The sequence below is a fragment of the Paroedura picta genome, chromosome 10, assembly GCF_049243985.1.
Source record: "Paroedura picta isolate Pp20150507F chromosome 10, Ppicta_v3.0, whole genome shotgun sequence".
In the NCBI taxonomy this organism is placed as follows: Eukaryota; Metazoa; Chordata; class Lepidosauria; order Squamata; family Gekkonidae; genus Paroedura; species Paroedura picta.
The window spans coordinates 3,905,810-3,923,874 of record NC_135378.1 but is presented as its reverse complement, the minus strand read 5'-3'; the positions used below and the strand labels follow the sequence as shown (position 1 = coordinate 3,923,874).

The window sequence follows — 18,065 nt, the reverse complement described above, 5'->3', positions numbered from 1 at the left end:
GAAAGGAGCACAGTTGCCTCCTTTTTGTAGGACTATATCTGACCTGAGGGCAAGCATCATTTTTACTGTGGCTCTGAATCTAATAAATCACCATCAACATTTTTTTGAGGAAATCACAATCCTGGGCTGATTCTGCACTTTCTGTGTTTATTCCATTGTTGATCCTGCTGAATCCAAATCGATTTGAACTCAGGTCTTCCTCCCCCCCCCCCCACTGAAACAGAAAAGTGTTCTACATGTGGTTAGGGAAGCTCAGAAGGGGAGGGGGGAGCCAAGCACAGCAGGAGCCTCTTTCTTTCTTTTCTTAAAGTGGGGGGGGAGAGAATGATTGGAGACAGCAGAGAAAGGAGAAAAAAAGCAGGAGGCAAATCCCTACTGAGAGAAGTTTAGGCTTCTGGAACTTCTGCTGAGAAATGTTAGGGCTTTCCCTTTAAGGCAAGTTAGGGCTTCCCCCTTTAAGCCTGAAAACTGACACCCTGGCCAATCAGGGCTTCTCTACCATGGAGGTCAGGAACAAATTCGAAACAGGCAGAGCTCTGCATGCTTTCTCAATCTGATTCTTCAAATATTGAGGGTTATATCCACTCTGGGATATTGCAGGATAAAGGTAGGGTCACTCCAGATCAATCATGCTTGTTGCAGAGGGAAAATTTAAATCGGACAAAATCAAAATGAAAATCGCATTCAGTGGAGATGGCAGGGACTGAATCGACCTGGGATTGGAATAAAAGTTCCGTACAGACTAGACCCTGTTCAGCTGAAACCCTGCAGAGAGACTTCCAAACTTCAAGCACAACTTCATGTATTTGACAATACAGAAAGATTTTAAAGCCTTAGATTTTGAAGGTGGTGTGAAGAAATGTTTTTCCCCTGTAGTTTGAAATGAGCATTTTAACCATTTTCCTCCTCTGGAATAGATGGGCGGAGATCAGACCAATAGTTTTCCAGATGTACCTGCATACAAATGCTAATTGGTCTAGCTGAAGATAATTATTGAGTCAAGCTCTCCTCCAAGCAGGAAACTGTAAACCAGACAGCCACGAAATGGCTCTTTGACCCAGCTTGACCTGGTCAGTGGATAGAGAAACCAAAATGATAAAAACTCCCGGAAGTCAGGAAGGAGCTCTCTTTTACATGGGATTCATCAGATGACACTGATCTCTTAACAGAGGTCTCTAAGCCAGTTTCCAGTTTCAATTAATTAGACCCTGGCCAGTTCCCAGACAAACGGCTGCATATGGTCCACAGTTCAGCATCCCCAATATCTTCCGCAGGAATTTGGACAGGATACATCCCAAGGATTGATCAATAGAACCAATCCACACTGGTATACTATATAGCAATTGTGGACCTATTTTGGTATTTAAAAGGTTTAATGCAGCTGGGACATACTGGTTTCTACTGTTAAAGAAAAAGCAGATCATTGTTTGGATGCTGCAAGTGTGTCAGACAGCAAAAGGTTCTCTTACCCCCAAGTTTCCTGCAAGTTCAGCACCCACTCCAGGTGGAAGTTCTCTCTTGGGACTCCCATGGTACCGTTCTGCCTCTTTTGCCTGAACAAGCTGTTCATCCAGTGCTTCTTTCTGGAGCAGCAGCTTTTGTGTATGTCCTGCTTGGACACCAAGGTCTTTCTCCAATGCCAAAATCACTCTGTCTTTGCCTTTTATCTGATCCATCTTGGAAAATAGTTAGGGGAGGGAGAGAAGGAGGAAACAGAATAATTAACAACAACTTCAAGCACAGAATGTTCTTTTTCCATAGCAACTCTTTCATGGTAGCCAAGTCATGCTAAGGAGGAAGCTAGGCTGGCTTGAAAGCCAGGATGGCTTCATCAACCAAATACAACTTCATTACCTCAGTCCTTTTGTAGCTACTTCCCGTGAGTCACTCTGCAATATCAAAACATGTTTTAGTCTGGGTATTAAACATGCAGCATGCTCAAGAAAGCTTCTACCCAGAATAAAACTTGGTTGGTCTTAAAGGAGCCACCACACTCAAGCATTGTTCTCCTGCTTCAGAGTAACATGGTAACACTGCAGGATTAAGTTGCGTGTCATTGCAATTTATTTTGATTTATTCATATTTATAATTTAATTTGTATCCTGCCCCTCTCGGACTGGCTGTTTCTGAGTTGACACCACGATTTTGAGTATATTCTGCTCCCTAAGGGGCACCTACCAGTCTGCGGATCTCTCTCTCGCATTCGCGCTTTATTCTGCTTATCTCATCCTGATGGGCCTGGTAAGCTGTCCGCAGGTCCGCTGCCTTCATTTTATCTGCCTGCATGACATTGCTCAATGTTTCTTCGAGCTGCTTTTTGCAAGCTTTCAGTTCAAGGATCTCCTGCTGCATCTTCATCCGCTCGCCATCAAAGGACTTCCGGGCTTCTTCCCGAACATCATTGAGCAATGTCATTTTCACTTTGTCAGCTGCCCCATCTCGCAGGACATTTACTGTGGACTGCAATCGTTGAATCTCGCTATCTTTTATTTTCGCCACACGAGCCACCTCTTGTTCGTGCTGTCGGATCAGTATCTCCCGGACAGCCTGCAGTTCCTTCATCTTCTCTTCGTGGAGCTTAGCCTTCAACTCTGACAGGTAGGCCGTGTGCTTGTGCTGTTCTTGTTCTCGCTCTTGTTTTATTTCCTGGAGTTTCTCTCTCAGCTTGCTCACCTAGAACATTTTATTGAAAAAGTCAACCAGTTGCGCAAAAATATGTGATTTGGAAGGGAAACAATTACCTGTTACAATTTTCTGTTGTTTTTTATCTAGCGTTGACCTGGAGAATTTTGGGGTGGAGCCTGAAAGACCTGATTGGGGAGGGGAGGGGCCTCAGCTGGGCCAAATGCATTAGAGTCCACCTTCCAAAGCAGCCATTTTCTCCAAGGGGAACTGATCAGTCTGAAGTACAGTTGTAATTCCAGGAGCTCTCCAGGCCCCACCTGGAAGGTGGCAACCCTATTTGTATCTCAACCTTCTCATAGCACATTAGATGTGAACCTACCAAAGGTGGACTCAAGAATCAGTGGTGGGGAACTGTCCATGTTTAACTAAAATCAAAATTGAGCTCTTAGTTCTGAGCACTATGGTAGAATTAGCACAAGAAAATATTGTAAACTAGAGTTCTAAAATAGACTTCTGGCCTAAAGCTAGATGGCCTGGAGTTTTGTGTCTCCTTTGACACACCCAAAATCTCATTTTCTATTACAAGCAGATTTCAAACACCTTGCACTTTATTTCTTTGTCATGTCCATTTCCCCTTTGTTTTTAACACCTGCTTTGTGTCATCTGCTAGCAGTCAAAATCACACATGACACTATCACCCGTTAGTAGTGTGTTCTCCAAACCTCATCTCAGCTTTCCCTCAGGAGTTAATTTAAAATCTGCCCCTTTGCTTATTAAACCTGGCTCCATTTTGGCTCAACTGGTGCTTCTCCCCTGCGCAAGTCTGGTTTTTCTAGCTCATCTCAACACTGAGACTGGTATGCTTTGCCTTTGAGCTGGCCATGTGCTCAAGGCAGGTAGAGCTTCTGAAGACATTAAATTGTCCATGCCAGACTTTCTGCATCTGGCCTAGCAATCTCAACTGTACTTCAAGGATCACCTTACTACATTTCCCATTGTTAATGTCCTGATATATATATTATGGCCAGATTTCTGCACATCACTGAGGCAAGGCAGTCAACGTGAGGTCAAAACACTCAAACTCCTGTTTTGACCTTTGGAATTATCAAATCATCTACTACCAATTGCAGATGAGCATCCTAAGCATGACCTGTACCCGAGGAAGGAATTACTTTCAAACAATGATGAGGAATTACTTTCAAACACAAACAAAACCCAAAAGACTCTTGGGGTCTGAATTAAACCATAATACTCTGTAAGGAGCCAAGAGCAAGAGCTAAAGGACTCTTGGCTGTTGGCTTTTCGCCTGAGGATCAAGCCGAGAAAAATTCTGTAAGTAAATGATTGGCTACATCAATAGTGTCAACGGGAACAATTTGGATTTCTGGATCATGGTCAACGATGTCAATATGAGGGGTTATTATCAGGAGATGGTGTGCACGTCACAAGGGACGAAAAAGGATTTTTGGGAGAACCCTTGCACATCTGGTGAAGAGGGCTTTAAACTAGACACAAAGGGGGAGCAAGACGTAAATTCAGAACTTGGTGTGATGGCAAGATCTGAACATGAGAAGATCTCAAATCTACAGGGAATGTTACATAAACAGGGAACTACTAACTTACAAGGAAGTTCAAAAAACAAAACCATGAGGCACACAAAGGATGGACACCAATGTACAGAGTATGGGAAACAAGCAGGAGGAACTAGGAGTTGTAATAGAGGAAGGGGGCTATGACCTAATAGGAATCACAGAAACTTGGTGGGATAATACTCACAATTGGATTGACAGGTACAACCAACTCTGCTAAAAATGCAAACTCTGTTAAATTCTTAACTTGTCTTGCTGACAGCTTCATTTCTCAGAATGTAGAGAGGGGAACCAGGGGCTATGCTATTTTAGACTTGATTCTCATCAATACGGAAGAACTGGTAGATGAGGTGGAAGTAGTGGACACACTTGGTAGCAGTGACCATGTGTGTGCTTTTGGAATTTTCAATTGTGGGAAAGAGAAAACCTTTACGTAGTTGTACGTATAGACTAGACTTCCAGAAAGCTGATTTTCACAGACTTAAAGGTATGTTGCATAGAGTCCTGTGGTCAGAAAGACTTAAAGAGATGGGAGTCCAAGAGGGCTGGGAGTTTCTTAAAAGTGAAATAATGAAGGCTCAATCACAAACAATTCCCATGAGAAGAAAAGATGGAAGGAGCCTAAGGAAGCCAAGGTGGCTCCATAAGCAGTTATCAAAATATTTGAGGAATAAAAAAGAGTCATTTAGGAAATGGAAGGAAGGCCTTATTACCAAGGATGAGTATAAACAAATAACCAATAATTGTAGGGGGAGTGTTAGAAAAGCTAAAGCTCAATAGGCTAGCAAGAAATGCTAAACGTAACAAAAAAGGCTTCTTTCTTTTCCTCGCAGTGGTCCTATGGTGTCCCTGTTTTTTTTCTTGCTTGAAATATAACTAAAGTGAAATTATGACAGATGATGAAGAGAGGGCTGAACTGCTTAACTCCTATTTCTCCTCAGTCTTCTCTTGTGAGGGAAATAGTGATCAATGTGGCAAAAACGTAACACAAAATGGGGGACGGGAATTGTGGCCTAGGATCACTGTTGGAGAAGTCCACAAACACATAGTTGGAGAACAGGTGAGGTGCTACACGATTGGAGGCGGGCAAATGTTGTCCCCATCTTCAAAAAAGGAAAAAAGGAGGATCCGGGTAATTATCGACCCGTCAGCTTGACATCTCTGGCTGGCAAAATTTTGGAACAAATAATCAAACACTCGGTCTTTGAGCAAGTGGAACTGAGAGCTGTGATTTCTAAGACTCAGCATGGGTTTCGCAAGAACAAGTCATGTCAGACCAACCTTATCTCTTTTTTCAAGAAAGTGACTACCTTGCCGGATCAGGGGAATACCGCGGACATAGTTTATCTGGATTTCAGTAAAGCTTTTGATAAGGTTCCACATGATATTCTTGTTGACAAGTTGAAAAAATGCGGTATGGATCCTAATTCTGTCAGGTGGATCAATAACTGGTTGACAAATCGTATCCAGAGGGTACTTGTTAATGGTTCAGCATCTTCTTGGAAAAGAGTGACAAGTGGAGTACCCCAAGGATCTGTCCTGGGGCCTGTGTTGTTCAACATATTTATAAACGATTTGGATGAGAGATTAGAGGGAATACTTATTAAATTTGCAGATGATACTAAATTGGGAGGGGTAGCAAACACAACTGAAGACAGCAACAGAATACAGGATGATCTTGATAGGCTCAAGAAGTGGGCTAAACTGAATGAAATGAAGTTCAATAGGGACAAATGTAAAGTTCTGCATTTAGGTAGGAAAAACCAAATACACCAATATAAGATGGGGGAAACTTGTCTTGGCAGTAGCATGTGCGAAAAGGATCTAGGAGTCTTAGTAGACCATACATTGAACATGAGTCAGCAGTGTGACTTAGTGGCTAAAATGGCAAATGGGATTTTGGGCTGTATCAAACTGTCGTGGTTCGGTCCTTGGTGGCTTGGGAACGGGACCGAACCCCGCCATCAGAGGCGCCCGCGATCACGGAGGTAGGGCATGGTGATCATAGGCAAGCCGGCAGCTGGGCGCCCCACCCGATCGTTGAGGTGGCAATGGCCGCTAAAGAACCTCAATGTCCCCCTCCACCTTTTGACAAGGGCCCGGAGATGGCCTTTTGTTCCAGGAAAATGGGCCATCAGGAACCCCGGAAAACCTCGCATATGTGCATGAGTCATGATTGTATCAGCATGTTCCCTCCGCAAGTACTGGGTGGGGCAATACAGCCTAAGGAGGTGGGTTTTGTATAAAAGGGAGCTTCCACCTGGAGTTCGGTGGAAGCTCTTACTCCATACCAGCGGACTCCACGTTGCTGAAATAAAGCTTGTTCCTGTTGTATCGTTCACCAGGCCTGGCGTGACGTTTTCTTCAAAGGGGCACCCTGTTTTTCAGTTAGCAAGCGGGTTCCCGACATCGTAAGAGCTTCCACCCGAACTCCAGGGTCGGCATCGCATCCGAGCGCTTATCGGGACGGATCCAGAGATGGCGTTTTCAAGCAACGGGGCGGTCTCGACCCCCACGAACCCCGGGAACATGAGTTTAATGTCCCCGGGAGATTTCCTCCGAAAATCGGGGGGCCAGGAGCAGCTGTCCGGGACCCCGAGACCCTCGGCAGCGGCGGCCAAGGGAAGGCGCCGGGCCATGGGTTTCCCAAGCACGGCGGGGAGCGCGCCGAGGTCTGGGGGGTTGGCCCCAACCTGGGACACCCAGCTGAGGCAGGCGCTTCGCCCGGTAGGACCTGAGGAATCCCTAGAGGACCTGCGGCGGGCCATGGCGGACTTGGCCAGGCGCTTGCAGGCAGCTGAAGCCCGTGAGCAAGCTCGGGCCGGGCCCGGGGGGACTGGTAATACAACGGCGGAGGGGATCGCGTCGAGTGAGGACGTCTCCAGCGACGAGGACGAGCCCGGTACTGGTGAGCGGGCCCCGGACCCCGACCCGGAGCAGTTTTCAGTCCCGAGTAGGCGAGACGGCCAGCGGAGAGGCGAGATAGCAGAGGATCTCGGGGGAGCGGGTGAGCCGACGGGGCGGCGAGAGCCGGACCAACGCAGGAGCGACGTGCAAGGCAGGGAGCGGCACGGCGTCGTTGGGCAAGTTGGTAGCCGGTGGAGCGGAGCAGGACGAGACGGCGGACGCCGAGAATCCCGGATCCGGAGGGGGTCGGACTACTCTCCAAAACGTTCCCCCCCAGAGCTTAAGGCGCGTTTCGACGGGACGCCGGACGACCTCCCGCAGTTCCTCCTCCACGCGCTGACGCATGCCCGGAGGTATGGAGACCGGTATGAGGACTCCGAGGACTTGGTCTGGGGGGTGGCATCGTGTCTCCAGGGCAAGGCGGGTCAGTGGTACCTAGGGTTGGCCGAGCGCGGCGACCCGGCAACTCGGGACCTGCAGGACTTCGTGGTCGCGCTCCGCCGACGATTCCAGGACCCCCAGGCTGAGGACAAGGCAAAGAGTCGGATCAAGGGACTTCGACAGGGTACTAGGGGGGTTATGGACTATATAGACATTTTCCGGAGGGAAGCAGGCAAGGTGTTCTCCTGGAACGAGGAGACCCAAATCGAGTACTTCCGGGAGGGCCTTAACCCGAAGCTCAGGGAATGGGCCGTGATCAAGGGGACAGAAGAAGATCTGTCTACACTGGAGGGGTGGTGTTTTGTGGTCGCCAAGCTGGAAGCCAGCCTGGGTTGGGCCGCCGCACCCCCCCGGGAGGCCAAAGGCGGGTCAGCCGAGGCGCCGAGACCGGGCCCCGACAACTCTCGCCCCAAACGACCCCCGAACCCCGAGCGGGAAAGGAGACGCCGGGAAGGTCTGTGCCTGAAATGCGGGGGGTCAGGACATTTCGCAGCAGCGTGCCAACGGCAAGGGGGGGAGGACCGCGGGCTCTCCCAGGGGGGAGGTGCGACACGCCCCCAGCAGGCACGCCGGGCGGAGGACCTCCGCAACGAACCGGGAAGCGCCCAGGCGACGGGAAACGGCCAGGACCTGCTGTAGACGGCGCCGGGCAGCAGGTCCCGCGGTGCGAGGGAAAACCCCTGCAGCATGAGGCGCGACCTCCGAACGTGGTAATTTTAGAGCTCCGGAACCCGGAGAACGGACTAAGTTGGGTGGGGGAGGCTCTTTTGGACTCTGGATGCGACCACAGCATGGTCCACCCCCAGATAGCCCGGGCTTTGGGGCTACCGAAGCGCATTCGGAAGGTTCCCCTGGTTTTCGTCCAGATGGACGGCAGCCCGATTCAGGGGGGACCTTTCGGGGAAGAGGTGGGTCCTATCGCCATCCACATAGGGGACCACCAAGAGCTGCGGTGGCTGATCCAGGTCCCCGTAGCGGGATATCGGGCGGTGTTGGGCCTGGATTGGCTGAAGGAACACAACCCCGTGGTGGACTGGCGGGCGGGGACCCTGAAGTTCGACTTGACGGTGGGTGCACGGCATCGGGTCCCCCACGAGAATTCCAGCCACAAGAGGACGGCGGCGCGTCCCAGGGGAGCGGCGGCGGCGCAGCAGGAGAAACCAGAGCCCGAGGTCCCGCCAGAGTACCGAGACCTCGCAGCCGTTTTCAGCGAGCGGGAAGCGGACGAGCTACCCCCACACCGCCGCACGGACTGCGCTATCAACATCCCAGAGGGGGCGGTACTACCCAAAGGGCGCATCTACAAGATGAGTGAGGGTGAGCTCAAGGACCTCCGGGAGTTTTTGGATAAAAATCTGGCCCGAGGTTTCATCCGGCCCGCTTCCAGTCCCATGGGAGCTCCAGTCTTGTTCGTCCGGAAAAAGGATGGGTCCCGACGGCTGTGCCAGGACTACCGGGGCCTCAACGCCATCGCAGCGGGGAACGCTTACCCCCTCCCGCTGATCCCGGATTTGCTGGCCCGGCTGGGCAAAGGGACTCTGTTCACTAAACTGGACCTAAGGGAGGCGTACTACCGGGTACGCATCCGGGAGGGGGATGAGTGGAAAACAGCGTCTAACTGTCAATTGGGACAATTCGAATTTAAAGTGATGCCGTTCGGCTTAAGCGGGGCACCTGGGGTTTTCATGAGTCTAATTAATGAGGTGTTGCAGGACCTTCTGTTTCAGGGGGTGGTGGTTTATTTGGATGACGTCCTGATCTACAGCCAAGATCCCCAAGAGCACGTGACCCTGGTGAGGGAGGTGTTAAAGCGCCTGCTGGCAAACCACCTATACGTGAAGCTGGCTAAGTGCGAATTCCACCGTCCCTCCCTGGACTATTTGGGCTACCGCATCTCAGCCCAGGGCATAGCTATGGACCCCGAGAAGGTGCAGGCGGTGCTGGCCTGGGAAAGGCCCCGCACCCGGAAACAGCTACAAAGCTTCCTGGGGTTTGCTAACTTTTTTAGAGGCTTCATCCCCAGATACTCCTCCGTAGTGGCTCCCCTCACGGACTTGCTAGGTACCAAGGGGAGAGGTCCTCGCGCCACGCGGCCCAGCGCAGCGCTCGGCTGGAATGAGAAATCGGAGGCAGCGTTCCTGGCCCTCAAGCAAGCTTTCGCGTCTGAGCCCACGCTACTGCACGTCGACCCAACCCAGCCGATGGTGGTACAAGTCGACGCCAGCGACGCAGCAGCCGGGGCGGTTCTCCTGCAGCGAGACAAGGCGGGACAGCTGAGGCCGGCGGCCTACCTCTCACGAAAATTCGCCGAAACGGAGCGGAACTGGTCTACCTGGGAGAAGGAGGCGTTTGCGATTAAGTTCGCCCTCACCGAATGGCGGCATTGGCTGGAGGAAACAGAGGAGCCGTTCGAGGTCTGGACAGATCACAAGAATCTGGAGGCGCTCCGGCAACCGCGATCCCTGAACGCCAAGCAGATGAGGTGGGCGGAGTTCTTTTCGCGGTACAATTTCAAGCTTGGTCACATCCCCGGCAAAGAGAATTTCCTCGCGGACGCCCTCTCCCGTCTGCCGCATTATGGGGAGGGGTACGCTCCCTGCACCAGGTCCGTGTTTGGCGAGGAGCAGCTGGGACGGGGGGTCGTCACTAGGCGGCGGGCCAGGGAGGAATGGGAGCCCGACCCGGCGACCGCCCCGCTCCGAGACCGCCTAGTGGCAGCCTATGGGGCAGACGAGGAGCTGGCTGAGCTCCGGGACTCTTTGATTTTGGACTCCGGTCTCTGGCGGAGGGGGGAGGCTGTCTACGTCCCGGAAGGGCTACGACGGGAAGCCCTCAGCCTCTGCCACGATGCTAAGACCGCCGGGCACTTCGGTTTCGTAAAATCCTGGAAGTTGGCCCGGCGGCGGTTTTGGTGGCCCAGTCTGCGGCGGGACACAAAAGCTTACGTCAGTGGTTGTCCTGTCTGCCTGACCTGCAAGCCGGGGGTTGGCAAGCCGAAAGGTCTGCTGCACCCGCTCGAGGTCCCGACCCGGCCGTGGTCAGTGATCTCTATGGACTTTATAACAGACTTGCCTCCCAGCAAGGGGAAAACGGTGATCTGGGTGGTGGTAGATCTATTTTCCAAACAGGCCCATTTCATTCCTTGCGCCAGTGTCCCCAGTGCTTCACAGTTGGCTCGGATGTTCCTGGATCACGTGTTCCGACTGCACGGGCTGCCGGACAAGGTGATTTCCGATCGGGGCTCACAATTCGTGTCCCGGTTTTGGCAAGCTTTCCTGCGCCTGTTAGACATCGAGCAAGGGCTGAGCTCCGCTTACCACCCCCAGACGGACGGGCAGACCGAGCGGGTTAATCAAGTACTGGAGCAGTACTTGCGGTGTTTCGGTTCCTATCATCAAGACACCTGGGTGCCCCTGCTCCCCCTGGCCGAGTTCGCGTACAACAACGCAGACCACAGCAGCACGGAGATGTCGCCTTTTGCCGTCGTCTACGGGACAGACCTGAGACACTTCCCGGAGCTTGGAGAGGTCCCCGCCCGGGAATCGGCCGACCTTCGCGAGTGGGGGAAGCGTGCCGGGAGCTGCTGGAAGTCGCTGCAGGAGCAGCTCCACAAAGTCAAGGCAGCGCAGAAAGAGGACGCCGACCGGAAGAGACGACCAGCTGAGGAGATCCGACCGGGGGATCGAGTTTACCTTTCCACCCGGAACCTACGGTTGAATTTGCCCAGCAAGAAGCTAGGCCCTCGGTTTTTGGGGCCTTTCGAGGTCTTGGCCCCGATCAACGAAGTTTCGGTCAAGCTCAAGCTCCCCAAGAACCTCCGGCACATCCATCCCGTCTTTCACGTGAGCCTTCTAAAAAAAACTCCGGACGGTGACGTTTGGCACCCCGTGTTTTCCCCGCCAGCGCCCGAGGTCCTGCCGGGGGGGGAGCACCACGAGGTGGCGGATATCCTGGACTCTAGACTCCACAGGGGGAAGTTGCAGTACCTCGTGGAATGGAAGGACTTCGCTTTGGGGGACCGGGAATGGGTCTGGGCAGCGGACGTCCTTGCGCCCCGACTCACTGAACGTTTCCACAAGCGGTATCCTGGCCGCCCCGGGGGGTTGGAGAATGGACCTTTGGGGGGGCAGAATGTCGTGGTTCGGTCCTTGGTGGCTTGGGAACGGGACCGAACCCCGCCATCAGAGGCGCCCGCGATCACGGAGGTAGGGCATGGTGATCATAGGCAAGCCGGCAGCTGGGCGCCCCACCCGATCGTTGAGGTGGCAATGGCCGCTAAAGAACCTCAATGTCCCCCTCCACCTTTTGACAAGGGCCCGGAGATGGCCTTTTGTTCCAGGAAAATGGGCCATCAGGAACCCCGGAAAACCTCGCATATGTGCATGAGTCATGATTGTATCAGCATGTTCCCTCCGCAAGTACTGGGTGGGGCAATACAGCCTAAGGAGGTGGGTTTTGTATAAAAGGGAGCTTCCACCTGGAGTTCGGTGGAAGCTCTTACTCCATACCAGCGGACTCCACGTTGCTGAAATAAAGCTTGTTCCTGTTGTATCGTTCACCAGGCCTGGCGTGACGTTTTCTTCAAAGGGGCACCCTGTTTTTCAGTTAGCAAGCGGGTTCCCGACACAAACAGAGTATCGTGTCCAGATCACGGGAGGTGATGGTACCGCTTTACTCTGCTCTGGTTCAGCCTCACTTGGAGTACTGTGTTCAGTTTTGGTCACCTCAATTTAAGAGGGATGTTGACAAACTAGAACATGTCCAGAGGAGGCTAACAAAGATGGTGAAGGGTTTGGAGACCAAGACGTATGAAGAAAGGTTGGAGGAGCTTGGTCTGTTTAGCCTAGAGAGGAGGCGACTGAGAGGGGATCTGATAACCATCTTCAAGTATTTAAAAGGGTGCCATATGGAGGATGGAGCAGAATTGTTCACTCTTGCCCCAGAGGGACAGACCCGAACAAATGGGATGAAATTAATTCAAAATAAATTCCATCTACACATCCGGAAGAAGTTCCTGACAGTTAGAGCGTTTTCTCAGTGGAACGGGCTTCCTCAGGAGGTGGTAGGTTCTCTATCTTTGGAAATTTTTAAGCAGAGGCTAGATAGCTATCTGACAGAGAGGCTGATTATGTAAAGGGGCGGCAAGTTACAGTAATGAGTGATTGGGATGTGAGTGTACTGCATTGTGCAGGGGGTTGGATTTGATGACCCATGAGGTCTCTTTCAACTCTCTTATTCTATGATTCTATGATTCTACTATTCTACGAACCTTTGCTAAAACTAAAGCAACTAGGGACCGTTGCCCCTTCTTAGCCATCAGCCCCCTTGCTCCCCTACCCACCCATTTGGGTATGAAACATTCCAAATGCCACCACCACCCCATAGCCAGGCCAGGAAGACACAACTGGTGCCTCTAGCCCAAAGGCCATGGAGACATTCTCTAGCATTTCCAATCATCAAACTGCTTTACAAGTGGAATCCCTGTGCAACATTTCTTCAAACTAGCTACATTCACACCTAAAACAATCAGTTATACAGAATGAAAGGCAGATAAAACATAAGGCAAAAACTTGGATACAGGGCTTTGACAGTGTCCCTCTGCCTCAAAACGACCAAGCTCTTCTCCGTGACAGCACAGAAACTAACAGCAAAGGGCCAGACCCTCAAAGCCTACACCTCTGGGTCCCTACCCCAATCACAACTCCAAGAGAACAAAGAGTACACCCATAAAGGTGAATGAAGCTCACATTAATATAGTTTGTTGGTCTGCAGGAGTTGAGTCCAGGTGCACTGGAAAGACCAGCAAGAGTTTCAGGGTGTCAGCTTTTGAGTGTCAATGTTCCACTCATCAGAAACAGCAGAAGAGGAGTCCTATTCTTTTATGCCTAAAGGAGCTGTGACTCTCAAAAACTTAGACCCTGAAAAACTTCCTGGTCTCTTAAGGGGCTGCTGGACTCAAACCTAACTGAGGCACAACTGTTCACCCTCTGCCCTGACAGAGCCACATTCATATAATCTTCCTGTCTTCAGTCAAAGCGGATCAAACATGACAGCACTCTTATTAATGAAGTGGGAGGGATGTCCCTACAGTAAACAGACCAGGCTTTGTCAAAAGGGGTTTCATGCAACACTAGGGTTTCTCAACAGCCCTGGAAGGGTTTCTCCAATTGGGTGGGAGTTAATATATAAAATAATATTTTTAAAAAATATATGTGATATGACCACATACGGTTATATTGACCAGCCCCCCTCCCAAAATGACCAATGATGGGCCTTGAGGGAGTGGAAGGGGGAGGGGCTCTAGCCACAAAAATCCATTCTGGCTGAGGCTCATTGCATGTGGTAGCAATGATGTAAGTCCAGAGATGTAAGTACTCCCATTTTAACTTAACTGTGTTTGGGGAGTGGTCGCTGGGGGCAATAAAGTGGTGGATGCCTGCCCCAGCCCTGTTCCCAACCCAGCAGAGTAGGCCACTAGGTCGTTTCTGGCATTGAGGGGACATGAAGCAATGTCACATCTGGTAGGAGAGCACAGATGATGTGACTTCTGGTGACATGTGACTTCCGAGAACATGGTAGAAAGATGTGTCCTGCTGATATCACTTCTGGGGTTTGTCAAAGGCTGAAGAATGTTTCAGGGAGTTCTCAATGGTTAAAAGGTTGAAAATACAGATAACTGGAATGAGATCACAGAGGATCTCACGGCTATAATTCTCTATACCTGTAGAACAAAGCTTGAGTCCAGTGACATCTTTAAGAGCAAAGAAGTTTAATTCTGGGTATAAGAAAAGGTGCTACTAAACTTTGTTCTATTTTGTTCAACAAGGCAACCTATCTGAATCTCTCTATATGACTGAATTACACTGCAAGCCATTATTTCTTTGGGTAGTATGATTGAATTACATTTGGATGGTGCAGTAGATATCCTAGAGCAGAAGGAAATCTTTGTGTGGTCAGTCAATGGATTGTGCAAATCTGACATAAGAAGCTGGTCATTTTCGCTCCCATTTGCACTAAGCTTCTCTTCCAACACCCCCAGTAATTTTGCCTGTGTGTCCTAGAAACAAACAAGAGAGGACCAGCATACGTGGGGGGGGGGGAACAATTACTCGAATCACACAAGTTTTGCTGACTAATCCAAGAAGAAACCCTCAGAAATTACTGGCTGCAGCTCAACAGTTCAGCAATTAAGAAATGAAAAGGACAGAAGTATGAAAAAACACAATGTTTAATAGCTCTGGCTTTAGCACTGAAACCACTCTGCCACAGGCTAGAAATCTACATGTCATTGGGTTAAAATGCTGAAGGTTCAGCCAGAGATCAGAACAGGCTTTCTCAACCACAGTTTCATGAAACCCTGAGGTTTCTTGATGGCCCTGGAAAGGCTTCCCAAATGGGTGGGAGTTAATTATTAATCATATATAATTGTTAAACATTTATTAGGTGATATGAACTAATAATGGTCATGTCAACCTGCCCCACCAAAAAACGGCTGATGATGGGCCTGGAGAGGGTGGGAAGGGGAGAGGCCCCCGGGTGGGCTTGTCCACAGCTCTGCTTTCCAACCATATTCTGCACAATCATGCTACTTTTGGGATTTCTTGAAGCCTAAAGAATGTTTCAGGGGTTTCTCAACAGTAAAAAGTTAAGAAAGGCTGGATCACACGAGAGGTATCCCATTTTTTAAACTGTAAACAGCAGGGAAGGTGGAGGGGCTGATTCGGTCTGGGGTTACAGGATAAGGTTAACACTCAATACACAAGTCCAGTACTCTCCCCCACAGCTGTTGTCATGGGAAAAACATACAGACACATACATGGTCCCTGTGAGGTATGCCACTGACAATGGCAAAATTAAAATCCCCAACCCCACTCTGGTAGCATCTCTTTACTGTTAAAATCCATGACAGAACTCCTTATCTGAGTTAGTTAAGGACTTGAGGCTTTCCATAGAAAAAGGAGGAGGAGGTTCTTATATGCCGCTTTTCTCTACCCGAAGGAGTCTCAAAGCGGCTTACAGTTGCCTTCCCTTTCCTCTCCCCACAACAGACACCCTGTGAGGTGGCTGAGGCTGAGAGAGCCCTGAGATTACTGAAGAAGAAGAGTTGGTTCTTAGATGCCGCTTTTCTCTACCCGAAGGAGTCTCAAAGCAGCTTCCATTCAACTTCTCTTTCCTCTCCCTACAACAGACACCCTGTGAGGTGGGTGAGGCTGAGAGAGCCCTGATATCACTGCTCGGTCAGAATGGTTTTATCAGTGCTGTGGGGAGCCCAAGGTCACCCAGCTGGCTGCATGTGGGGAGCAGGGAATCAAACCCAACTCACCAGATAAGAAATCCACACTCCTAACCACTACACCAAGCTGGCCCTTCCCTTCCAAAAAATTTATTACAGCAATTTTTAAATTTGCTTGATATATTTGTTATATTATCCTCCTTTCTCTATTATTTGGAAGCAAAGAGAGGTATCAAAGTGGCATTCTTGCCAGCTGCGCAAACACGAAACTAGATTTTTCATCGACGTATAGAGCACTTCATGTTCAGCTGGACAGGTCTCCAAATGGTTTTACATTGACATACCTTGCCTTTTTCCTGCTGATATTCTATCTGGATGGTGGTCAACTTAGTTCGCAGTTCCTCATTAGCAGCTTGGATGGCATCAACCTCCATTTCAGGCTTCTCTCCCTTTGCACGGATTTTCTTCGACATAGCTTATAATATGGATCCTTATAGCTACACCGTACTAACAGCCAAGAAGGTCCACACATAGATGTTTAAAAGTCAAGCAACAGTCACTGCCGTCTCTCATGGGGATCCTGTACCATCACCATCATCATCTGCCATATTCTGAAAGGAAACAGAATCTCAGTGTTAACTGATCAACTGGGCACAATCCAGCCAAGCATCCTGTTTCCTTGGCATTGCTTCTCTGATTCAGCAGGTTGGCTCAGCAGGTGACCGCAAGGAATCTCACACACGCAAACATGGTAAACCCCTCACCAAATCCCCTTTTACTCCCCAGGGAAGACAAGGACATGATCATGTAATTCTCCTGAGAGAAGACAAACTCAGATGATGCATCAGAACAGTAAAAAAGAATGAGTCCTGGAAGGTATACTATTTCACAGTATAGTATTAGTGAAAAACAGAAAACAGAAAGGGTAACTGTAATTGATTATCTTAACCCTGCACAAGCTCTGCTTTCCTCTCCCCTGAATTGCAGCTGATAATGAACACATGGGTCCATTCCGCACGACTTCAATGTTGCCAAAGGCTTCCAAATTGTAAACGCTACTAATTTGCAGTTATGCACGACGTCGCACACAATCTGCCACACTCCTGAAACCGATCCGCAAAAAGCTCTTCGTTGTAGCGCTTAAAGGGAAATCCAGAAAAATGGATTCACCCACCGAAAAGCGCTACACTCTTGCAAACAATCTGCAACAGTAGCAAAAAAGACCTGTGCGTTCCCATTGTTGCGGTTCCAGCCAAGTCCCCCCCCCCCCCCGGCTCTCTCCTCCAAACTTCCGGCGAAGCGATCGTCAATTTTTTTTTCTCGGAGCGAGCAGAAAGCAACGAACCGGCGAGGCTTCATTCCCCCAGCGAGGCTTCTCTGGCTACAGTCCCTCCACAGAGCTGCTTTAAAGCTCCCCTCAAGTCACCAAGCACAACACAGCCCCGTTTGCAAGTTCCCTTTATTTTCGGCCGAAAATCGTGCCCGTGTACGGGGTGGGGGATTTTTTTTTCACTCGAGGGAGCGTGGTAACGATGAATCAGCAGCTCACACACCAGCTGCCAGCTAGATGGGTCTCTACGTTAGGAGGAATCAAGGAATCAGACCGCCGGCAACTTACTTGTGGAGTCCCACAAGGAGCGGTCCTCTCTCCTATCCTATTTAACATCTTCATGCGCCCTCTCGCACAACTGGTACGGAAGTTTGGGCTGGGTTGCCACCAATATGCAGATGACACCCAGCTCTTCCTCCTGATGGATGGCCGCCCTGACTCTCCCCCAGAAGCATTAGCCAGCTGCCTGGAAGCAGTGACGAGATGGCTCAAGCAGAGTCGTCTGAAGCTCAATCCTTCAAAGACGGAGGTCCTGTGGCTGGGTAGGAAGGGGCCATGTGAGGAAGCGCGCCTGCCTACCCTGGATGGCGTGCAGCTCTCTACGGCTCACTCCGCCAGGAACCTAGGCGTGATTCTGGACGCCTCCCTCACAATGGAGGCCCAGATCACAAAGGTAGCGCGGCTGGCATTTTACCATCTCCGCCAAGCCAAACTACTAGTGCCCTACCTGGCCCCGGAACATCTAGCCACAGTGATCCATGCGACGGTCACCTCTAGACTGGACTTTTGTAACTCGCTCTACGCAGGCCTGCCCTCAGCCCTGACCCGGAAACTACAACTGGTTCAAAATGCAGCAGCCAGGATCCTCACAGCAACACCGTGGAGGTCTCATATCCGGCCTATTCTCCACCAGCTGCAATGGTTACCAGTTGAATTCCGG

The 18,065-nt window shown here is 50.3% G+C and overlaps 1 protein-coding gene across 11 annotated transcripts in view; it reads right to left on the bottom strand.

The window, feature by feature from the left end:
* The window catches only part of JAKMIP1 (janus kinase and microtubule interacting protein 1), a 237,294-nt gene that overhangs the window by 155,648 nt on the left and 63,581 nt on the right, over window positions 1–18,065 (bottom strand). For all 11 annotated transcript variants that reach the window (XR_013225029.1, XR_013225030.1, XM_077301529.1 and 8 more), the window contains exons 2-4: window positions 16,140–16,406; window positions 2,179–2,673; window positions 1,470–1,676 (exon numbers count right to left, since the gene is read on the bottom strand). Coding sequence is in view for 9 of the 11 variants with exons in the window: in XM_077301529.1 (XP_077157644.1) it covers window positions 1,470–1,676; window positions 2,179–2,673; window positions 16,140–16,268 (831 nt within the window). In the remaining 2 variants the exon portion in view is untranslated. The remainder of the gene's footprint in view (window positions 1–1,469; window positions 1,677–2,178; window positions 2,674–16,139; window positions 16,407–18,065) is intronic.